The following is a 25,183-nucleotide window of genomic DNA, read 5'->3' as shown; positions in this document are numbered from 1 at the left end:
GGCATAAAGAAGGAAAGGAAACTCATCACGCCGTTATTCTGACTCGCAGTGGCACAGGCGTGCACGGCTATGCAGCCAATGCGACACGACGGAAGGACAGAACATGAAAAAAAAAAGAAAAAGGAAGGGAAAAAAGAGAAGGTAGGTAGGACGAGCGCCATTTCTGGGTCCGTTGAGTTTTCAGAGGCCCTCGAATACTATTCCAGCCTGAACACCCGCTACTGTAACTGCTGTCGATATCTGTGTAAATAAAATGAACATTACACCTGGTGGATAACTGAAATTTTTAAAAAGCTGTTCCAGGTGTTTCGCGGCGAAAACGTACGGAGGTTCCTTTTCGGCGCCTCGAACGCGATTGCCACAATGTGTAGTTATAGCCCGAAAACACACAATACGCGTACGCGGCTGCCTGCGCAAGTTAATGGAAGCGGGGTGATGGTGAAAAGTTATGCATTCAGCTGGGAATCGAAAGTGCAATGTTTCCTACGGTAAAACGGAAAGTTGAGCTAGATGGTAGGTCTTTCATTACAAAAGCAGTGCCACGACAGGGGAAAAGAAAAAAGGATAAGCGGTACTAACAGTTAAGTTGTTATTAGCACATGTCCTTCCATATTCGTCTCCTGTCGAAGCGCTGTTGTAGTCATAGGGTTTCCTACAATGTCACCGCGTACGTTTGGTGCCGACCATCGTAAAATGAAAAAAAAGGAAAAAGGGGGGGGGGGTCTACAGCCTGATGTCACCGGTTGTATTCAGGCCAATTCCACGGAGCTGTCAGACCTATCTGGTATTATGCGTCAGCCATGACCGAGGAACATATGTAGTCTGTAGAGGGCGGGCGCGCCTGGCAGTGGTCACGTCTTTGTCAAAGTGTCCGTTGTCACGTGAGCTAGGTCGGCGTTGGCGTCCTCGTTAGGTGTAAATAGTTGAGCAAAATTTGGTGCTATTGTTACCAACTCTCTCTTTCTCTTTACTTCGCCATGTTGTCGTTTTTCTTCGTAAAGAACCCAAGCAAAGAGGTGATTTTTCTCCTCGCCCTGCCAAAGATAGCCGTCTCTCTTCACGCATGTAGATAAAAAGCACTCTTTCCCCTCCCGTTCTATTCTTGAACCGGCGGCAGCGGCGCTCGCTCCGGTTTCAACCGCGAGGGGGGGTCAGTGTCCTGTGCGTGACACGAAGCGCTTGGCAGCCTCCGCGCCTGTTCCCATCTCACACGACGAGCGCTCCGTTTCTGCCCCTTCAAACACACAGAGAGAAGAAGACAAAGCGAACAGACGAGGATTTACTCTCCCGTGGCACGCTCGTATTAAGCCTAACGACTTCTCGCGCGGCACGAGCCGACAACAGCGGTACACGGGCTCCTGTTTGCTTCGCCCTGTTTTGATTCCTTTTTACACGGGGGTCGGGACGTATCTCGGCTATCGAACGGAGGAGGCGTCTATAATATGTTGCCACTTTTGGAGCCGAACGTGTGGCTGACGCAGATCAACCCGCGCCTACTGGCTTGCTCCGGCTCAATTTTAGACCGCCTTCGAAAGTTTCGGGCACTTGAACAAGCCCCTTTGGCGACGAGGCCGGCGGCAAGAAGCTCTAAAAGTATGCGAAGGGCACTGATAGAACGAGAGAACTGCTGAGCATGTTTAAACATCGATTGTACATCGAGGGTAAAAGTTAGTGACTACTACAACTTTTTTTCAAGCTGAGAAGCTATATAAAGCGCGGCTATAAAAAAGTTACAGGTAGCGGCGAATAGGAAGGGAGCACTCAACTCTAACTCTTGACCACGCTGATTTTTGCTGCTCCATGGAATCTCCTCTCAGCCTTCCCTTTTCCACCCTCTTTCTTTCTGTTCATGAAACTGGAAATAAATAAAAAAATTACAGGAGTCAATCTTCCAGAGAAAAAAAACTATTATTTAGCGAAAACAAAAAGTCGGCTACTTATTCATACTATAGGGGGGCACCAAGCTCGTGATTACGCGCAAATCAGCCGTTACTTTTCAAAGACTTGTAATTTCGCGATTAGAATGACCTGCAACACTCCGGTGGCGACGTTCTCGTGGTTTGCGTTTGATAGCAAATGAATACACTGTGCTGCACAGAACTAGACGCGCAGGCATGTTGCTCGGCAGCTGTATACAAAACTTTGTAGCAGCACCCGACTCGCATCGATTCGTGACGTGAGCTTTTTATCAACTCATGCTTGTTGCGAGTCACACTGAGCACGATAGCACATCTTACTAATGGGTTCGGGATGCCTTTACAGTAGACCGCCTAGGGCTCTCTGCCCCCCCCCCCCCCCCCCAAGAAAACAAAAAGAAAAGCCTTCTGCAACTTAACAATCGGTTCATTTGAAGTATAGTTAAACGATTAATCGCAAAAGCATGCATGAAAGCCGCATTGTACACAGGTCATGTGCGCATCAGACCCAAACCGGCTTTGACGCACAAGTGAAAAGGCTAACCGCTGCAGGGTGCCCGATGAGATCGCTGTCAAACGAGTCACTGTTTGTCGAACGCAAATTGAGAAGAACATGCGCGGCAATGCTGACCAACCACTAAAGGAGAACAATGCGTGTATCCCCTATGTACGCAAATTTTCGCACAATTTGAAACATATTTTGGGCAAAGCTGGCAAGAATTTTCGTCTTTTTTTCCCGGAATAACTGGGAGGGTTATGAGTAAGCGAGTTACTCAGGAAAGAAAGCGCGCGAAGAGAAGCGCCAAAACCAATGCGTCAACTGTTGCTTGTGGTGTCGTCTACATATGACTGCGCTGTATCAGTGACCGAATACACGAGCACGCCAAAGATACAGAGAACCAGTCACTCAGAAACAACATAGCCGAATATTGCGCTGAACAAAAAGACTTAGGCGTTCATGGACAAGACCACCACCATCGCCAAATGTATAGACCAGACCTCGCCGCTGATTTCCGAGGCATATAACGCACACAACACGTGCATCAGCGAAACGCCGATGGCTTTAATCCCTTGCATCTAATTCAATACTTTCAATTTCTCGATCGGTGACACTATGACATTTCCTGATTGTCGATTACGTCCACTTATGAGTGTTCCTTTGCGTTTTTTCTCCCTATGCTTCCTTTATATTGCTTCGTTCGGTTGCTATAGTCACCGAATGTGTCAATCTTCTCTCCCGTCCCGTCAGTTAGCGCTGTTCTCGTTTTCACCCCAAAATCAATTGAAGCCGCTGTGCCGGATAAAGAGGCTGCACAGGTTACAAATGGCACACATACAACGCAGCCTCTTTTACAGCGAGCCACGCACAACAATACGTCATAGTTATAGTGCATTTTGCTAAGAGGACGATTTACTGTGGCAACTTTGGAATGCTCAACCATATGCGTTTCTGCGTTTCGGCTCAGAGTAGAACTAGAGACAGCACCGTCCTTAATATCTACGCACACTCCACGGGAAGAACTGCAAGTTAATTGGTACATCGATTACAGGTACGATCATCATAAATTCACTTGACCTTTACCGCACTGCTTTCCATGGATAGGTACGTTACATCTGTTGACGGCAATACAAACCTTCAATTACAGTATTATGACGGAGGTATAAACTTACCGGACATTAAATTGCTAGAAAACTTGAACCATTCTCCGTCAAGGATCCCTTGAGCTCCGTGCCACCGGTGAAAATGACTGGTCCACATCAACACACAGATCATACGTGGGGACTCCTAGACAGGACTGAGAACTCTGAATGCAGTATAGACCGGTAGCTGACGGAATACGGTGGCGCACTCTTGTCCATGGCGTTCTTTTTAAGACGGCACTGAGACGTAAGAGTGATTGCCACTGGATTCCAGTATACACGTCGGAGCAGATGAAAAATACACGACCTAACTTTGCTATCACAACGCAATCTCTTTGAAGTCGTATCCCATGCACAAAGCACGACGCTAAATCCTACGCCCGGAAATTGTTACCGGAAGTCTATTTTCTTACACAGTTCCACAATAACAACTTACCGCTTTTGCATGCCCAGAAGATCGCACCTCGAAGGTAGAATAAATGTCCCTCCGTATTGTACTCTTCTGAGAGTTCCGTACTTGAAGTATAATTCTCTCTTCGCGAGGACCTCACCGACGGCTTGATCTTTGAAAGTGGTCATCAAGCGCAGGACGTCGGGCGCCGTTTACCTTAATGTCCAAGCACATGGAGCTAGCATCGTCTGCTTTCAAGGTCTTCCATCCCCGCCCACAATTCAGGTAGCTGCTGTTGGCGAACGTGAATAGCCAGACGGAGGATTCGCTTGCTAATAGCGACTTTTTTTTTTCTGACCACAAGAGTGTGTGGTATGCAGAGACGACATCAAGGGCGAAAATATTCCCCGAAAAGACTATACGCACGCACTGCGCCTACATAAGGCTGCAAAAATTTGCGGGATGCGTGCGCTCGGAAACAACTTTCTTTTTGTAGCGCTGCGTGGCGTATCAGTAGCCTGTTATTAATACGAGCGTATAGGGATACCACGCCCCCTCAGACTTGAATGCGGTTCAGGCGACTGGCTTGCTCGACGGCGCCCGAAATAACTTTTTTTCAAAAACCGGCATCCCGCAAGTTTTTGCGGCTTAATTTACGGTGCATCGCGTACACAGACCCCAAGACCAAAGTAGTGTGCGTGATATATACCTACAGCCTTTGTCAAAGGTAAAGAGGCCTAGAGGTTCCATGCCGAGCGATCTTGTTTAGCTCGTTATATACCGCCAGCGGTGCAGTTCTCTAGAAGGTGAAAGTAATTTCGCCGCTCCTGCGAAACTTAGCACCCCCGCGTAAGCTACACGTGTCTCACTATAAAACTTAGAAGAGAACCCCTTGGGCTCAATATGCTTCATACAGACTGTACTACATGAACTCTCGAGCTGTTTGAAGCGAGACACACAGAACTGAACGACAACAACGCGAAACCTACTTAAACCTCCTACTTACAGCGCGACTGAGGTATCCACTGACACAGTGACCCAGTTATACTTGCGACTCAAAGGCCTCACACAGACTGACACCCCTGAAATCCGGGGGGTGCAGCTAGAAGTGCTTTCGCGCTGAAAATAAACTTGACAAGGCAGAAACAGACAGGGACAGACGATTATAGCACGGAAACAAAAGGCTGGCACTTCCGTCAGTTTAGTTCCGTGCTTCTGTGTTACTTCGTTTGTGACCCCCCCCCCCCCCTTTTTTTATTTTGTGCTGCCGTGTTCGTTCAAAAACATGAGAGTATAGCAGTTCATAGAGACAAAAGCTCTGCCCGAAACAAAGGAACCGCATTCTGACCGCAGCCGATACATTTCAAAGACAATGCCTGAACGCAAGCGGAACTGCAGCCGCGTATCAGAGACGCGAGCACCGCGGCCCTTCGAGCCCAGCTGCTGCACGTCACATTTCGCCTCTCTACAGAGCAGCGGATGCTTATTCTAGGCAGCCAACTGCGCTTAGGTTGTCTCCGCACGGCGCATCCCCCTCGGGAAAATGGTGTCGGACAACTTTAGCAAAAACAACAAAAAACTATTCAAAGCCTGAAACCCGCAGCCTGAAACGCAGGAATGCCAACCTTACTCCCGCTAGGCTCTCTCCCTTCTGATCCAGCCTTCCCAAACTGGCCCTGCTCATGCGCCAGCCTAGAGATTAGCCCCTTGCAGTGTTCAGTGGCATTCGCGATTCCTTCTTCATCCCCCGCCACCCTACTTCGAGTGCTGGCCTAGGGTCGGCTCAACTACAGGACAAGCCGGCCTTGGTGCTCCAGCCTACAGACATCTTGAACACTTAACTCGTGTTTGAAGGCGAGAGCCGTTATACGAAGCCCCACCTAAAGCGAGCGTCAGTGTAATCCGACGACACAGCTGGCGGACGCCCGATCTTGTAGCGTGTACTAACATGGGCTGGAACCAGGGAGAAGCAGACGGCTGAGATAAGATAGAACTGAGGAGAATCCGACAGTGGGAGCCAGACTTGGCGCGACGCAAAAAGCTTTCACCCGTTGTGACGCCTAAGTCACCGCGCACCTCAAGAAAAAGGAGACAGAGGGAGCCAAAGGATGGATGGATGGAAGGTAGGAGCGCCCCCTTTGAAACGGGGCAGTTGTAGTTGCCACCATGCTCAGTGTTTTCCCTTTTTTTTAGTTTAACTGTGCTGCAAGTTGTTAATAAAATTCGCCATTTTCTTAATGATGCGTCTTCATGTCATCTCTCTGCTTTTGAGCTACCAATCTTCCAATCCCTTTTTGCTAATCTCCACGGCAGATTTATTTACGTAACTGTTGTTATCTATAAACCCTAGGGCCTCAGGAAGAGTGACTGTGCCTGCATCGACATCGGGATGTATACCATCACATTTTAGTATGAGGTGCTCTATTGTTTCTACTGATTTACCACACACTGAACATGTGTCATCTTCGTTAATTTTTGTAGCTGCGCGTTCTAAGACACCCTGACCTAGCTTTAAAGAGGAGGGCACTACCTCTTGAGTTATCATAAAACGCTTCCTTCCTGATCTGCCTTTTCCAGTATCGATATAGTTCTACACTATGCTTCTCTTCCATTGAATCTATCCAATTTTTACCTTCGACGTTTTTTACCTGTCGTTTAATGCTCTTTCTTTCTCCGTCCTCGTGTCCGGCATACTTACTGGTTAGCTTTCTAGTTCTTTTCCGCCACTGTGAGTCAACCCTCTTTCTGTATAGGTATTTAAATACCTTAGCTGCCCACCTGTTATCGTCCAATTTCGTCAGGCGTTTTTCGTATGGTACTTTACTCTGAGCTTCCCGTGCTTCGAATGTTGCCCAGCCCATATCCTTCTGTACTGCCTCGTTCGTGGTTTTCCCGTGGGCACCTAGTGCTAATCTTCCGACAGCTCTCTGATTTACTTCTAATCTCGACTGAACTCCTGCCGTTAAGCATAGAACCGCTTTCCAAAAGTAAGCCCCGGCACCATTATTCTTTTCCAAATACCTCTCAGCAATTTATACCTGTTGTACCCCCACAATTCCCCATGTTTCATTATTCCGGGATCTCTTCGCTCTTTTGCTATGAGAGACTGTTCGTGTTTTTCCGTGTACATCTACCTTCATTTACCCATGCCCCGAGATATAAAGCTGGCTCAAGCACAGAGCCACCACGCGGACGAAGTTAGAGATATGGTATAGCAACACCCACGAAGTGAAAAGCCTGACTTTACTCTTTTTCCTGCTTTCACCTCCGGAATCTTTTCCCCTTTTCAGCTTTATCAAAACTTATTTATTTTCTCGGCACTGTGCCCTTTTCATTTATTTTTAAGACATTGGTTTGGTTTGGTTTATAGGGGTTTAACGTCCCGAAGCAACTCAGGCTATGAGAGACGCCGTAGTGAAGGGCTCCGGAAATTTCGACCACCTGGGGTTCTTTAACCTGCACTGACATCGCACAGTACACACGGGTCTCTAGAATTTCGCCTCTATCGAAATTCGACCGCCGCGGCCGGGATCGAACCCGCGTCTTTCGGGCCCGCAGCCGAGCGCCATAACCATTCAGCCACAGCGGCGGCTAAGTAACACTTTCATCATCACCAGCTATACATCAGTGGTGTGAGCGAGGTCTTCTTGTATCGACCTCAGCTTATAGTAAGTAAGCATGGTGCTATGATGGTGCTGTGAAGAGTTCGTGACGAGGCCGTCATCTTAGAGATAAGAGGAGCCGGTGGTTGTGCCGCACGTATTACTGTCAGTGCTAGCCGACCAAGAAACTCTCGACCGCCACCGCGCACAGCAGCGCGGTTGTCGTCATCGTCGCAGAGCGGACCCAGCCACGTGGGCTGCCGAGCGGGATGTCGATCGGCGTCAGCACCAAACCGAGCATCGGCGTCGGATGAACACTGCCAGCGAATAGCGCAGGCAACAGAGAGAGGATGCGACGCCTGGGCATTCAACGACCCCTGATAACGGTCAGCTCACAACCAAGCTTCTCCAGCAGTATACGTGAGCGACACGCTAGCGCTTATGCGCGACTTTAACATAGAGGCGAGGCACGGGCGATCCGCACAGAAGTGCGGGACTTTAGCCTGAAGCTCGTTTCGGACGAATTTGAGCCGATTACACATAGCAAAACGTGTTTTGACTTAGTATTTCGCATTTAAATCGTTGTACGAGACATGGAGCTGACTAGTGCGGACTTTAGCGACCACAAGGCTCTACCACTTGTGCGCTGTGAAAAGCAGCAAAGCGAAGAAAGAATTCAAAAACTATCGCCTGAGTTTTTACACGCGCTTACCCCAGCACAGTGCAGCACCTGTTTTTACTGTAGCCGTTTTGCGCTGTGTAAGCAAGAAACAAAAGCAGCACAACACAGCGCACTGTGAACCGGCTCTCGCCAGAAATTACCGAGCTAAGCAACGAAGCTTAACGTCCGCATTTTTTTTAATAACGTGAATTTTTTTTCTCTCTCTTCAGTATCCGAGGCGCATGCCGTGCCAAAAAGGAAACTCCAGCCTTTGCTTCGGTCAGTTAAAAAACAGGTTTCCTCAGCTGCAGACGGAGTTGGGTGCGCTGATGCGGAATATCTTAAGCATTACAAAATAGCCCACGGACTGGAAGGCAGCAGGAAACAGGGCACTGGCAAATGGCCTAGTCTGTCTTCTGCTGGCATCCCATCTGCACTGTGCTGTTGTCGTGTCATTCGACTCTCAGCAGAAAGGAGCAAAAGGGCTGTCCTCTAGGGCACCCAATTTTTACTCTCATTTAGGGGAATTCATGTTTAGAATAAAACAATACGCACCAACCTGCTCAGGGAAGCATACTTTTTTTTCAGTAAGATTTTCGTGTCATTTTGTTCGTCCCTTATTCAAAAGCGCTTCATAGCTGTGGCGGTGTTGTATGTGGCACAGCAGCCGGCTCCTTGCTGTAGTGGCCACTGTCCGGCTCTCTTATTCCGCGTATCATTTCTCATTTGAATGAAGTAGAGGGGATTCATAACACTTTTCACCCGATAGCTATTCCTACATTTTAGTACGTTTATCAGCACCCCAATCTTCATCATCATTATGAGCCTGACTACACCCACTGAACGGCAAATGCCTCTCCTATATCCCTCCAATTAACCCTGTCCTGTGCCAGCGCGACCACCTTATCCGCGCAAACTACTTATTCTTAACCGGCCACCTAACTTTCCGCCTCCCCCTGCCACGCTTGCCTTCTCTTGGTATCGAGTACACTACGGTTAACGAGCTTCAGTTATCTTGCATTCGCATTACATGTATACCTTGCCCAAGCCCACTTCTTCCTCTTGATTTCGACTGAGATGTTTCGACTAAGATGACTAAGAGATTTTGTTCGCTGACCCACACTGGTGTCTTCCTGTCCCTTACCGTCCCACCTATCATTTTCCTTTGCACAGCTACCTTGTTACCAATCGTAAACGGCAGTTCCTTTCCAAGGCTTTTGAACACTACTTTGGTTTCCTGCATATTAATTTTTAGACCCACCGTTCTGCTCTGCCTGTCTAACCCATTGATCATAATTTGCAGGTCACCTCCTGAGTGACTTAGGAAGACAATGTCATCAGCGAATCGCATATCACTGAGGTATTTTCCATTCACTCTTATCCCCAACTGTTCTTAATTCAGGCCTCCGAATACATCCGGTAAACAGACGGTGAATAGCATTGACGAGATCGTGTCACCCTGCCTGACTCTCCTCCTTATCGGAATTTTATTTGCTGACTTTATGGAGGGCTGTGGTGGCTGCGCTGCCGTTATGGATATCTTCCACTATTTTAAATAAGGCTCCCAATTTCATAATGCCTGCATGACTGTTAATGGTTCGACACAGTCCAATGTTTTCTCGTAATCAATGGAGGCTATATATAGGGGTTGGTTATATTCAGCGCATTTCTCTTTCACCTGACTGACAATGTGAATTCTGTCTATTGTCGAGCAGCCTTGACGGAAGCCTGTCTGATCATTTGGTTGATTGAAGTCTAAGGTTGTCATGACTCTATTAGCGATTACCTTAGTAAATACCTTGTAGGCAACGGAGAGTAAGCTGATCGGTCGGTACTTTTTCAAGTCCTTGGCGTCCCCTTTCTCATGGATTAAAATGATGTTAGAGATCTTCCAAGCTTTAGATAAGCTCGAAGTCATTAGCCATTGCATATGCAGGGTGGCTTGTTTTCTAGCACAATCTCCCCATCGTTCTTCAATAAATCTGCTGTTACCTAATCCTTACAGCTGCTTTGCCCCTTTCCGTTGCTCCTAAGGCTTTCTTCCCTTCCCCTTTCGTTACTGGCGGGGTGTCCAATCGCTATGCTCTACTGCCTCTCTCATTAACGTCCTCATTACATTGGCTAATGTACGAACCTGTGTACAAATCTCCGGCTAGTTTTACTGTCTTATCGATATTGCTAATGATATCGCCCTCTTTGCCTTTTAACGTATACATATGGTTTTTGCCTGCGCCTGGTTTCGTCTTCACCGCTTTTAGGCTAGCTCTGCTCTTTAGAGCATGCTCGATTTTCTCCTTAACAAACTTTCACATGTAGACTATGATGCGCTTATTAACTTTCATAGCTCTGCCAGTTCTATTCTGTCCGCAGAGCTAGACGCTTTCATGCTTTGGCGTTTCTTAATCAGATTTTTCCTCTTCTGAGAGAGTTTGCCTGTATCATATCGAACCATCCTACCGCCTACTTCTACCGGGCACTCCGTAATGATATATGTAAGATTAACGTTCATTGCTTGAACGTTAACGTCGTCATCATCCGTTAAAGCCGAACATCTGTTTTGCTGACGGCATCCTAAATTTCTCTACTTTCGCTCTTACCGCTAACTCTTCGATGGGCTCCTGCTTCACTAGTTTCTACCGCTCTCTCCAAGTGTAGTCTAATTCGCGACCTTACCATCCTGTGATCGCTACAACACACCTTTCCGATGACCTCCATATCCTGCACGATGCCAGGGTGAGCACTTAGTGTGAGGTCTATTTTATCTTTAGTCTCACCATTGGTGCTCCTCCACGTCCATTTCCTGTTCTCCCGTTTGCGGAAGAAGTTATCCATCATCCAGATTATGTGGGACTGCAAGGAGGATCCGCCTCCGGCAGATCTAGTCGCATTTCCCACGCTTGAAAAATGGGAAGCTGTTATCGCCAGCCTGGACCCGGATGGTCAGTCCCGGGCCACGGCAACAGCGCAGGAGGTCGCCGACAAACTTAAACTGCTGGCCACGTGGAGCAGCTGAAGTGACCCAAGAATATCACCATCTTCCTGGCAATAAAGTTTTCTCTCTCTCTCTATCCGTGATCCAAGCTATTCCAGCATCCCGATAAAGTGAATCAATTCTTGCGGCTAACGAAAGTTCGATCTCATAGCATAGCGGCCTTTTGAATATGCAAAGCACAATTTAACGAAGGGTGGGGCGGCGTCGACTGCCGTATAAAGAAATACGCCCTGCAGATTTTCAGCCGAGCCATGCATTAGCGGTCCGCTGGTTTCGACCGGGACAGATCGATAAGCGTAAGTGTTCAGCCATGGACACAAGATTGGAAGTCAGAATAATGTTTGTCTTAGACGCCCTTCCTTTCTTTCGCACCTTTATTCACTACTAGTCAAATGGGTGTGGGTTCGGTTGAGGTAAGAGATATTTGCGAAGGAGAGAATCATACGTGTGGCCAAGAAAAGGAACGGATTCGGGCTCTGGTTGTGTAAACGGCGGCAACAATTTTTATTGCGAGTTGAATGGAGTGCGGTGATGGGACGAGTATGTTTCGACCATGCGTGAACCATGGAAAGCAAAGGAAACCAACAGCGTCGGTCCACGAAAGCGATTTTAGTGCCTGCGTTTCTTTTTTTACGGGACCAAGGAATCGTGCCTGCAAACTCCTGTGCGCTTACGGACTCTCACCGGTACAGTGCATTTACAAAACATGAGCTACACAGAACTTGACTACGTCACCACTTGCTGAGTAAGAAATGGCTGTGTATCTATGCTGCCGCGACAGTGCGAAAGTTCATCTTGTTATGTAGTAAAGCATCAATGCTTTATTTATTAATATTCGAACCTTTGCCCAATTTGCTAACCTCCGTGCCTTCCGATGGATGGATGGATACGGCTGAATCCTTCAAATCGGGTGGTGGCTCAAGCCACCTAGCCATGACTTATAAAATTTTACTCTTCTCTTTATTTAGTCACCAGTCAGATAATCTTCGCTTGGTTATTTCCACCCGCTTAAAATCTACTTTCCCTTCACTGTCCATAAACCCCAATGCCTTGGATAAATCGGCCCCGCTGCTTTACACTGTAAGGTGACACCCTTTAAAGAAAAGGATAAAGTGTTCAGCCATTTCGTCCTCCTCTCCTCACGCAACGCACAACGCGTCTATCTCGTGGTACCTGGCTCAATATGTCTTAGTCCGCAAAACTCCCGTCCTGGCCTCAAACAACAAAGAGCTTCCCCTACAATTATCATAGATATTTTCTTTATCAATTTCCTGCTTAAAAATCCTGTATGTTCCCAGTGCTGATTTCGTCTCCATTCCTGCTTTCCACAGAGCCCTCTCTGTTTTTTTAACTTTTTTCTTAACCGATAATTGCTGATTCGCCCCCCTACTGCTGTCCAGATATTTGCTTGTCAATTTTCTAGTTCGCTTTCTCCATTTCGTATCAACATTCCTTATATGCAGGTATCTGAAAACTTTCCTAGCCCACTGCTTTCCTAGCCCACATAGTGCCATCTGGGAAAGAACTCGGAAGCCTAAAAAAAAAGAAACGCTGAGAAAAATGAAGCACTTGTTGTGAATGCGCATTGTCAGGCCGACGCTGAAAGGTCTGCGGGACACGGCGCGAAACGTTCGAAAGGTAAGCGGCAGATGCGTTGCAAAATCTGCGACGGTATCGTGGCTGCCACGCGGCGCTCTCTGCGATGCCCGGCGACTCGGAGAGAAAAGGTCGAGGACAATGCGCGTGAACGTTTCATTCCGCACAACACGCGATTCTTTAAATCGGTCGCGCGACACTTGCGTCGTGGCATTTGAGCCCCCTGCTCCTCTGTCTGCTTCCTTTTACCCGAAGTACTCTTGCGATAACCCCCCCCCCCCCCCCCTAGCCTCTATGCATTCTTACTTATGGTTATCTGCATTACGATTGTTTAAGACAATACGTTACTCAGCTATGAGAAAGGTGAATTTAAAGACGAAGAAAAAAATGTTATCAGATTCTCAAAAATAAATTGCAGGACGTTGATCCACAACGATTAACACTATGATCTCGCTTGTAGGTAGCCATAATTACTAACCGCAGTTGTACGATTATTATCTTCATTTTAGAACCATAGATTTCCGCATCCGCAGTTTTAAATAAATCACGTTCTGAGACGCTGGGCGGCACACTCAAATAAAAACTAGTTTTGTGGCCTAAGAGGAGGATGAAATTCCTGCGATGGAGTTTCGCAAGTCATAGTGCGTGTCTTGCTTCCCATGCAGAAAGAAATAAGAAAATAAATAGAAAGCGTTATACGCGTTTCATCGTCTGGCAAGAGCCGTCGCGAAGCCCTCCTAATGCCAAACGCTCTCCGTACACGATAAAGCCCTTTCAGCAGCTCTGCTAGCGCAATCGCATTCCCCGGTACAGAATGAGGATTTGCTGCACTTACTATTTGCGTTTCCGAGTGGCTAGCGTGGGCTTTACATTGACCAAGTCTAACCAGCAAGTGCTAGAAGCCTCGGCAGCAGCGCTCCACTACGTCGGGCTAAGAGAATATGTCCGTCCATGACTATTCTATGACGCACACAACGACGCACGCACCGCAAAGGTTACTTCGCCTTTCAAGACAGCGACAGACCGTGACACACGATTTCCTGCGCTCATGTAGCGCTGATCTTGAATCATCGAAGACCACGCGACGCATCCTGTGCCGCTTTTGTTTTATATTTTTACATACGCGGTTTGGATTTCCATGAACATTTCTTTTTTTTTTGTTCCGTTTCGCGCCGAACCGGCGGGCGAGTCCAGTTCTTGAGCAGCGAAACACATCGCGTCGTTCGGCGCCGCGCGAATTCCGCGCTCTGGCAACGGGCCAAGGAATTCGTGGCATTGCATGCCACGGCGGGGCACGGCAAGGCACGCGAATTTGTTCAGCGGTTTGGTGCACTGGCGTACACTGCGTCTGGTATCAACGAACGCGCTTTCGCGAATACATAGCACCGCTTTCGACATCGATCGGGACGGGAAATCTCTAGCCAACGGTATTCACTACGGTTGATTAAACGTGATTCCGCGAGAATCGAGAAAGGGCGATCTAGAGCGGCCCTTCAAAACTGTCGAGGCCACGGGACTAGCTGCAGTCGAGGAAATGCATTTGAGGATAAACGCAGAACGAACTATGGGGAACTTGCGCTGAAGTTTGCGGTGCCGATGGCAGCGCCATAACACTCTGCCTAGCGAGAAGAGCAAGCAGTTTTCGGTAGTATACTTTTCCGCGCCACCTTCAGGCGCTTATTGGCGTGAGCCTCCGCGCTCTGTCGAAGGCGCACGTGCCGTGCGTCAGCTGTCTGGGCTACGCCGAGAGAAGCTAGGCAATGAATGCTGTCAGCCAAACGCGGGTATCTAATCGCGCAGAATGTGTTCTCGCGTTTGCAGCGGCCCAAGCGGCTGACAAAAGCAGTTTTTAGTTACCGAATGGAACAATTGCAGTGCCACCCTGGCAGCGCAGGATCCCCATACTAAATGCCTATCGCGAACGAGGCACCCAATCACTGAACGAGCTAAGTCCTGCTTAGCTTCTAAATTTTAAATGCTTGCAATCAGGCTCACTCCATACATTGCTTTTCCTGCGCTCTTTTTCTTTTCTTATATTGCTGCGCAATATAAGCAGTATAGGCTCTAAATCACGAAGTCCTACCGTTCGAGCCACCAGAAGGCCGCAATAGCACAAATGAGGTAAAGGCGTGAACACCGTGCATTTAAAGCGACACTAAACGGAAGTATAAAACTAAGCAAGACAGATATTATTCCTGGGGAACACTGCCAACGTTATTTTTTACCTGCGCAGAAAGGTGGCTACGTCGCTGAGAAAACCGCGAATGAAATTCCCCGAACGCTTCGATATTCAAGGCGCCCGCGAAGAATTAACTGCCGTGACGTCACTTCTATGACAACATTGCAAAGGAGCTCTCCGACCGTCACGGCGCCCGGAGGTGGAAGTACAGGCCGCATCACTTGCAACCTATCAGTCTAGCCTGACTTAGTATTCCCCGTTTCATTCATTCATTCATTCATTCATTCATTCATTCATTCATTCATTCATTCATTCATTCATTAATTCGTTGTTTATTTGCAGAATTTCTTTCAAAATACAAAACTGTTGCTGGGCCCGTAGTTACTGGCTAGTAAAGGGTCCAGTGATGACATATGATACAAATTCTAACACAGCAGAGGAGGAAAGTAATTAAATAAAATAATAATTCTTGACGCCCACAGCATAGGCAATGTAATAATATTCAAGTCACAATTTCATTTAAACATCAAAAGAGTTTTCAAGAAGGTATTTATTTAGAGCTGAAATAAAGTTATAGGCTCGCTTGATATGCACTGGCAAAGAATTCCAGATGAGGGCTCCGTTAAATTCTATGAGCCCTTTCCCGTGCACATTATGAGATGGACGCAAGTTAAAATTATGATTAGTTGCAGCTCTTGTAAACAAAGCTATGGGAAGAGGATCATTGGTCTCTAAGACTCTGTGTACAGTTTGTGCAATTTTTAATTCGTATAATGCATTGGACGACAGCACTGAATGTCCCTTTCACACATTGCGAAACCTCAGCCCGCGGGCGCTTTCGGCCTCCAGAGAACTGTCACGTCGGACCTGCGACCACGCGATTAGCCCGAGCAACACTATAGCAACAGCTCAACCGCAACTCCGCTACATAAAAAAAAAGGCTTTGCGCGAAGTAAGGAAACGTTCCTTGCGCGTGCGTCATTTTCTACCAAACCTGCTCGGTCGGGCGGGCAGCTTTTGTAACCGCACTGATAGGTAATAGTTTCAGTGCGTCGGCAGCCCCAGCCGAGGGTCACGCTCGCTTTTCACTCTTGCTAAACGCATGCAAATAACCCTGTTCCGAAACGCATATACTAGCATATTAGCAAGCTGATAGCTAAAGTGCCGCTGTCGGCGCCACATCACTTCACTTCGCTACTTCACTTTTTTTTTCTTTTTTTAACGGCTTTCCAGACGCTTTAGTTAGGGCGACCATTTAGCGGCGTTTCTTCAGTTCCTTAAACGCGGCGCCGTGTCACGCCGCTTCGCGACGTAGCAGGAGGGGAGTAAAAAGAACAAGAGCGGGGTGGGGGGTGGGGGGGGGGGTGAGGGGGAAGTCGTAAACGGTGCTCGAGGAGGATTGGTCCGGCGGGGTACGAGTCGTCGGCTCGCGGAGCGGCCGCGGTATCAACGCAATTTCTAGATCGTTTTCAACCGCGGCGGACACAGAGCAGTTTCGCAAGGGAGGGGGGTTCGCGGCCTCGCCTTGCAGCGCTTTGAGCGAAAACGATGCTTTGTAGACGGCGGAAGTGATTGCGCAGTTACCGCTTTAACTTCGCGGAAAACGGGGGCGCGTGCCGCTGCACAATATGGGGTACCAGGGTGGCGGAACCGATGAGCGATACGACTGGCGAAGTGACGAGGTCGTCTGAACTACTTCCAGGATTGATTTCTGGTTTGCAACTTGTACCACGCACGATGCGGGAAGTTGAGCGTTTAAGTTGTTTCAAAGCAGTTACACTTTTTTTTTTTGGTCGAATAAGCTATAAAGTCTGCTAAAGAAAGTGTCAGCGGTGATCGGTGGTCTTCGAAAACAAATCGAACACAAGTGCAATAATGATGGCCCTTTTGTAATACGTGATAAAGCCGAGCGACTTTCTGAATGAAGAAAAAAAAAGTGGCTATTGCGGCTTGCGCAAAGAAAACCGCTAACTTTGAGTGATTACAGCAATGATTTTGAAACGCACGAACTGAATCTGGCATGGGTACCGTTCTCAAGAACCGACGCTCAAAAAATGTGCCGATGTGCCGAATTGGTTGATACCTACAGGCACTAAGCCCCGGGCTTTAACAAGCAGTCCAACTGAGCTTGATTTTCGAATAACGAGAAAGAACGAAGGACGTGGGGCAAAGCGAAATGAAAGCACCTGACAGAAATTGGAAAGTCAGTGGCGAGAGTCGCGCACATAGTTGTAAAGCATGGCAGTTCTCCACAGTAAAAAAATTAAACAAACCGCGCAGCAATAATTATGTCATCACTAATCGATAACGACGCTAACTACAGTTGGATATACTTCATCTCAAAATTTAGCAACAGGAGGCTACTAAAGGTCATTGTACAAATAGCTCCCGCGGTTTGTAGTCTCTTTCTGCCACTGCCTTTACAACACGCTACCAAAACTTTTGTTGAAGACATTCGACCTGAGGGCGCATCCTCATCCCTTAGGGGAGAACGAAGTCTGCGTACTGATGATGCCCGCGTTGAGGACAACAACAACAACAACAACAACAACAACAACAACAACAACCCGAATGGCGTGAGATGGGAGCTTTAGCACCCGTCGCTATCACCGGCCGCGAACTCCGTCAAACGGAGCGCAAAACATGATAAACACCAATCTCGCTCCGGCTGCGTAATGACGGTGTGCCAGCGAAGTCTTCAACCGTCTCTAACGGAGTCTTCAGAACGCGTTGCCTCGGGCCACCCCAGCGAGCGGAGTAGAAGAAGAAATGAGAAACGCCACATGGTGACTGAGACTGAGCGAGGTCGAAGTGCTGCAGTGGGTTCAGAGGCACGCGTCAGTGGGATTGAGCGCTTTCCTTTTACCCATATTTCGCATGCGTAGATCCGTACGAAGCTGCGAATTTTGACGTCGTTGGTAGATGCAGTCAACACCAGACGGCGCTAAGGATCGCGTGGCGCCGAGCGAGCTGCACGTATCAAGGTTTACCCTATGCTTACAGCGTAGGCATCTCGAATTTCGGTACGGAAGGGAACATGGATGGCCGAACGGACCGACTGAAGTCCAGACTGAAATGGATATCGTGGGCGGCAAGTGAGCGTTCGCGTCCGCTTTTTTTCGAAGTCCAAGCGAGAGAGAGAAAAGAAAGATGCCTGCGTGACCGAATACACACACCCAAGGGAGTATCGTGAAGGGTAGCGGGGCTTGCGCTTCGCTCTGGTTTGCAAATGGCGGCCTCGAGCAGTTGTGAGCGGATCAGGACACGTAAACATGTTTGCGTTTTCGTGCTTTAGGCAAGCGGGAGAGAAAATTCTGCGTGGATACGGGTGCCCACAAGGAAACGATTAAAGCCCAGTCTTAAGTCAGTCACTGAAAAAAATGATGGTAATGTCTTTGCGTGCAATACATAGGCGAGCAGGCTTGCGTAGGCAGGTAGCCTCGTTGCATTAGACTCATTGAGTCTCTAGGGTGCTAGGCCACTTTGCACTCTTCAGGAAACGGATGCCTGCTCAATGCAACTTTCTTTGAAGTCGTGATGTTACATGGTTGCTTTTTTTCCCTTACACTTTCAAGGGGCTGTAAACTGCTTAATGATCTGGTCGCCTCGGAGAGGAAACTATGAGCTTGAAATAACAGTTTACATTTCTGTGTGGTAGGATTCCAAGCTTATGAGAAGAACAGCACACATATGGCTGCCGTCGCCTCGCGCTCGAAGCTTCCACTTCGAGGAGGCCATATTGTAAAGCAAACTGTATTGAAAGCGCAGCGATGTTGTACACATCACTGAGCAAGATGGTCGCTGAAGTCTAGTGAAGCGTGAGGCTTGTCTGCGGACTTCTCTCCATTTGAAATTAACTAAAAATGAAAGCCAAAATTAAAATAGCTACGACACTCACTAGACTAGCTGATCACCCCACGCTACGCGATTCCCTCACTTCGTCCCCCAGATACGTGTCAAATCGCATTGATCATCATCGCAAAGTTGGCATTGAAACATGTAACACTAAAACGGCATTTCAGTCTTTCTTGCTCCGTACATCACGTGAATGGAACCGCATTCCCGCAGATATCGTCGACTTAATTGGTAACCAGCATTTTCGTTCTGCAGTAGCTAACATTGTATAACAGGAGGATGATAATACTTGTTCTGCAATATGCATTGTATCTATTTATGTATTTTTGCTTTGTAACCACTCCCCTCTTTAATGCCTTTGGCCCTGAGGGTTCAATTATGAAATGAAATGAAAAAAAGAAAAAGGAATATTCCATTCCATGAAATCGAGGATACTGACACGCTCCTACACAAAACAGCGCTCCATGTCAAAGTAACAGGAAGTCGCATGCAGACGAAAGCAAAGCAACGTGAAGGTGCTTTCGCCATGCTGAGGTCTGAAAACTTCCTCTAACGATATCGATATATTAGTTTGTTTCTATTTAGAATTTCAAGTAAAATCTGACGGGTCTTAAGGAATTGCTACAACGCTTAGCTATACGTACCCTGAAGCGACCATAGAGGCCACTGGAAATATAACGACACCGGAAACACTTGAACTCAGGAGCATAGATAGCTACAAATTTCATGACGCTCGCTTTAATTCTCTCCTTACCGCGGGGAAACAGGCAATTTCAGGCTGGTGCGAGTAGAAAATTTATTCACCCCAAAATATCGCTCTGTTGCAGCACATCACAGTGTAGCTCATAGAGCTCCCATTTTAATGACAAGAATATGAATTTTCTGTGTTACTATGTGACAAACTAGTGTTCAAAGTTACAGAGCTCTTCATGGTAAACTTTCTGATGAGTAAAAAAAAAACCGTACGCGAAGCGCTTTGCGCTACTGCGCAGGCCAAAGCCAAGGTCGAACTCGGGCTGTCTTGAAGAGAACTCGATCCGCTACACCGTTGGTGGCGGAACAAGCGGCGGCAGGTCGACAAGACCAGATAACACCTCGGGCGCGGCAAGAAAAAAGAACCACGGCTGTGTGGCGACTGCGATAAGGGGAGGACCGCAGTTGAAAAAACAAACGAAGGAAAGCTTCCCGGCAATATAAGCAGTAACAAGATTGTAAGCTGTATAAAGGGACGCCTTCAAAGGAAGTTTCGCACAAAACAGTGAAAGCAACAGCCGAGAAATATTGCCGGCAAACTTTTGCAATGCTTATCTGTTTGTGTTTAACGCTGCCGGCACACGGCTTTATAGCACTGTAATGCAAGAGACGACCAGATTTATTTCCAAGGGTGGCAGCCATGGCTGAAGTGATTCTACATTGTTACAGACTGTTGTGGTTATTTTGTATGCGGTATTCGAAAGTTAGTAGTCAGTTTTAAATTGTGCACGGTCGAGATCGGCGAAAATACTGTTGGACGACCGTCGAGCTTGCTCGCAGCTACGCCGCCACCGAGTCATTCAGTTCTTTGCGGGCACTAGTCGGACCGAATAAAGAGTTTCGCTTGGAAGTGATTTTCGCTGTCTTCCTGCTCTCCGGACTGCAGTCACCACTACGTGACAATATCTTTCGCAAAGGTCAGCAAAACAGTTACACTCCTGCGTTAGTTCAAAGCAACCACTAGACTACCATAGGCTCACTTCAGAAAAAGAAGTATATATAAGAATTAGCTGGATAAATTAAAAAAAAAGAGTAGGGCGGATCCTTTGTATGTCCAGACTTCAGCGAAAGACAAGCATTCAAACCAAGAGCCTGAATATCATTAGTGACGATATCACAGACGCATGATGGATTGTATGTAGCAGTAAGATATTGATTAGAAATATTCGGGGGCGAGCATAAATAAAGCGTTACTAACACCGATAATACCAAGTAAGCAAAATTAAAGCACCCTAACGTGCCTCACGTTAATAGCTACGTAGATCGCGGTATATTGTATATGGGGTCTAACGTCCCAAAGCGACATGGGCTACGTGGAACTCCGTAGTGGAGAGCTCCGGATTGATACACCTCTCCCGGCCCGCGCATTCTCAACATATCGGGCTCGATAAAGCGTTGTAGCGTCCGAATCGAAAAAGAGGTTTTGCTTGCGTCATTTAAACGCGCTTTTAAATATTAGTGCGCGCTACATGAATATTATGCAATGTTGTACAAAACACGCTTAAACTACCGCGTTGTTTTGCGTACAGTTGGTTCTACTAATGTGCATCGCATTAGTTGTTGCCCACTGCACTTACGTAACCTGGATGGTATGCGTTCTAGCAATGATGTCATGTGTTTGTGAGGCAGAACGTAAATCTAAACGAGACAAGCCAGAATTGTCCGTACCTGTGAGAAAAATCGGCCAGCCAAGCACGGCGCTCGTGAGTACGCTGTTGTCCCCGCTGATGAGCGCCCACGTGCACTTCGTAAAGCTCTGCAGTCGCTTTTATGAAAGGCCTTTGGAAAGCAGTAACCTGTGCCGAGGTCTGAAATAACCCCCTTGTCAACATGCCCTTCTATTGGGAGGTCCTATACTTTTCAAGAGGCTGGTAGGATTCGCAGTGCCTGCTCACTGTACACTGACCAGGCTTGTGTTAACTAGGTACACGAAAACATCTCCGGAGTTCACGTTTACCGGACATATCACTTTTACAGCTGCCAACCGCTAAGGGGCGGGGCACTGGAATGCCGTGTGCTCGTGTCTTATCGAATGTAATGAAGGCACAATTTCAGGCAGAAACTTTTCTTCTTCGGACAGCTCTGCGACGCTCCGCACATCAGGTAGACCGGAACGGAAAAGCCGCTTTTGCCAACGAAGCCTGTTTTCTTTCAGCGCGACCTCTCGCCCACGTGATCCCCTTACGTCACATTGTCTGCAGATAGGAAGAGGTCTATTTCGACCACCTCGGGTTCTTAAACGCGTACTGAAATCGCCCAGTCCACGAAAACCTTGTATTTTGCCTCCCCAGAAACGCGGCCGCCGAGTTCGGGATCGAATTCGCGTCCTCGAGCTCAGTAGTCAAGTGCCCTAACCACTGAGCCTCCACGGCGAGACAGGTCGTAGATCACAGATACGCAATGAGGAAAATGTGCTTTGAGATAGACCCAACAGCACCATACAGTGATGCTACGCTGTCATAAACCGCGGCGCAATTATTTCCTGACGGAGCGCCTTTCTTCATGACGTGATTAACGAAGAAGACGCATTGTGTTGGAACGCAGGAGCAGACAGCTTGTCTGCTAACGCGCGAAAAGTGGTGACAGCCGCTGACTGTTGCGAAGTGCCAACGAAACTGCAAAGCAATCTCTGTTTGATGCGTGTTGTGCGCACCGATTTTACCCTGAGGTGACTACCCACTCTTTGGTACGACCAGGAAATATACGGTTGGCGTTATATGGAGCCTGAAAACCAGGTTGTGAACGCTTGCGGGGTTAGATTGAAGCACTACTATTAATGCACTCGAGCAGGATGACAAGAAACTGTACGCAGATTCCATAAAAGTTGAAAGTAATCGCAACAAAGTTATCCAGTTGGAGGCCTTCTGCAAAACTGGGAAACGCAGGGGTCATTATACAGTACAGATATGAACAGGGTTGTTTAGAACTCTGGAGCGACGCGCTACGGAAAAAAGTGGAATGTTAGCCCAGCTGCCATCTTGGGGGCCCGATATTCGAACTTCCGTTACTCGTATGTCCATGCGGTTTCGCCCGAGTGCTAGGAATTTCTCAAACGCAGTACCTGCTCAAAAATTTCAAATCGTTTGCTTCGCAGCGGGCCGCTTCAGCATTCCAGACAGGCATGCTCACCATAGTACACTATTGAACTTCCTAAGCCAACCAACAACGCTTGCTGGAAACAACGCGAATAGATCGCGATCGTTCATGCGACTTTCTCCTTTAACGTGGATATTTTTGTTTGCCTATATATCCGATACTAACCGAGGTGACGTTAAGCGCGTGCGCTGTTTTCCTCCATCCAGCCAGCCCCTATCGTTTAAATTACGATCCCTATGTCGAGGTGCTTAGTTCTGCAAAATGTGACGCGCGCAGCAATTCCGTATATCGGTTCTTGCGTCGAGCAGTGTATTAGAAAAATAGGCAAACATCCGCGCAAACGCAAACCGTTGCCAACTGCTGCAGCTGAACTGCACAGGTCGTGATTAAACGAGATTACGCACCACTCGAAGATCAACTCTAACCGTCCGGTGCGCAGCTGAACAGCCGATGCACGCGGGGCGACTTCGAGCATCAACAAGCAGCACGCGCTCCATCTCCTTGGCGCGAATAAAAATTAAAAACAAACAAAAAACGCGCAGGCCAATCCAGAAACTTTTGGAAACCAGCCAGCCTGCCGATTACACCAGGAGCGGGCGTACGCTCGTGGCCGGGTCAGTAGCCTTTAAAGCGGATCGCGTCAAACCAGGAGAAAGGCCGCGTGCTGGCCGGCTTCCAGTTACCGAGAAAATCCCGAAGAAAACGCGGGACTCAACTCTCCGTATCATAGTCGGGTGCGTGTTGTAACACTTTCCAGTGCAAAATATAACAGCTACAACAGCTTCTGCTTGCGGAGCACGACACGGAAAACAGGCACATGGTACCGGCGATACGGAAACAAATTCCGGTTGCGCGGTAGTATTGGCCGCCTGTTCGGGCTCGTATTCTAAGCACAATCCTGGGATGTGTGAGTAACGGAACAGACCGGAACGGGACTCGCAGGGGCGTCAGGATGATTGTTTTCCAAGCACCTGCTTAGTAAATCATGCTAGAGAACAGGCCTGCACATCACCAGCTGGGAAGACACGATTCATTGGCACACAACGCCGCGCTACTACGGACAGCAGCCTCACCTTCGTGTTTTCGCTGCGAAGCCGAGTCTCCGAACGGCGGCGGCATGAAGTTAGTCCGCCGGTTTCAGGGGATCCGGCGATGCTGCTCGGAAGAGGACGCCACCGCCGCCGTGGTCCCGGGCTGGTCGATCCGGCGCTCCCGCCGCATCAGCTCTCCGGGAAGAGCAGAGTCACCGCCGGCAGCACCGGTGGCGCAGCATCACGAAGAAACATCGCACGCATCGCATTCGGTCGCGTCGCCCAAGAATCACGCCGACCACGCTTTCACTCGTTGTCGAACACGCGAAGAGTAACCGAGGCGGGACGGTCTCGCGGCGTGGTACGTAATCCCGTTATATGCCCCGCGCGCACCGGCCTACCATTTAGACGAATGCGTCAGCTCACTTCCGGCATGAACGAAGGCGAACGGAGAAGCTGCACGAGGGACGCAAGTGCGTGGTAGGACTGGATGAAGCAGGTGCTCCCGCGTAAACTCAAGCACAGCATGCGTCGAAACAAAGCGCCTGCTCTTACACGCTGACTCGCGCGCACCGCCGCCAGCCGCCGCGCTGTCTCTGACGCTGATGTTCTGAACGAAGGGAACGGCCGCTGCCGCCACGCTGTAGTTCTGATGACCGCCGCATCGGGCCGCCAGGGCGCTACGCGCGCTATTCTCGGTTCTATGCATGCTTCTATGCGCCCGCCGCGATCGTGGTGGCGCTCTCGGTGGCGGCGATAGCGGCGCTTTAGACTTTTAGCAGTGCCGGTGTGTAAACGCTGTTATGTAACTATGGGTTGTGCTTTCCGGTTCTTGTTTATCGAAAATTCGGCGGACTTTTTTCGGTGTTTATTTCAGAATGCAAGCTTCGGCTTCTTCCGGCGGATAATGTTGTCGACGAATGAATTACTGACTTTTTTTAGTGATTTAATGTGGTAATTCTGCGTGGTCAAAAGTCGCTTAGAATGTATCTCGGCATAATTGTCAGCATGAACAGTTAGTTTTCCAGAAATTAACATAATTTGTCGGTAATTATGCGCTTGGAGGTGTGCTTGCAGAAGGAATTGTTTCCGTTCTTAAAAATGTAACGGAAGTTGAATGAGACGGCCTGCAGAAAAAAAAAAACGCAATCGGGACTTCAAAGAACTAGGTTGACAAGTTTTCTTTTGGTTGTCGCGCTGGGTTGAGCGAGAAGGCGGTCTATCACGTGGTCTGCATGTTCATGACAGCGATGGAACTGGGGCTGAATCGTCGCGTCAGCCCGAACACGATACTTTTCATGACTGTTTCGTGTCATTATCCAAAATCACTGCACTGTTTCGTGTCATTATCCAAAATGCAGTTGATAAACCTACGTAACCGAACAATTGTCCTAACCGGGTGATGACAGTGAACAAGCAGTGCTTATAGCTAACCGGCGTCGAGGAGGCGCTTCCCGCTTTGCAGACGCG

At 48.2% G+C, this 25,183-nt stretch overlaps 1 protein-coding gene across 3 annotated transcripts in view; it reads right to left on the bottom strand.

Moving 5' to 3' along the window:
* Positions 1–24,344, bottom strand: part of LOC144093817 (beta-1,3-galactosyltransferase 1-like) — a 52,720-nt gene extending 28,376 nt beyond the window's left edge. The window contains exons 1-2 of one of the 3 annotated variants that reach the window (XM_077627527.1): positions 23,756–24,333; positions 1,767–1,855 (exon numbers count right to left, since the gene is read on the bottom strand). In XM_077627527.1, coding sequence (XP_077483653.1) covers positions 1,767–1,802 — 36 coding nt within the window. In that variant the 5' untranslated portion in view covers positions 1,803–1,855; positions 23,756–24,333. Of the gene's footprint in view, positions 1–1,766; positions 1,856–3,993; positions 4,914–23,755 lie in introns of those variants that run through there. The other 2 variants (XM_077627528.1, XM_077627529.1) reach the window with 2 other exon arrangements.
* Between the last annotated feature and the right edge of the window lie 839 nt (positions 24,345–25,183).

This window comes from Amblyomma americanum, chromosome 6, assembly GCF_052857255.1.
Source record: "Amblyomma americanum isolate KBUSLIRL-KWMA chromosome 6, ASM5285725v1, whole genome shotgun sequence".
Classification (NCBI taxonomy): domain Eukaryota; kingdom Metazoa; phylum Arthropoda; class Arachnida; order Ixodida; family Ixodidae; genus Amblyomma; species Amblyomma americanum.
Note: the sequence above shows the minus strand (reverse complement) of the source record. Positions and strands in the feature narration are given on the sequence as shown.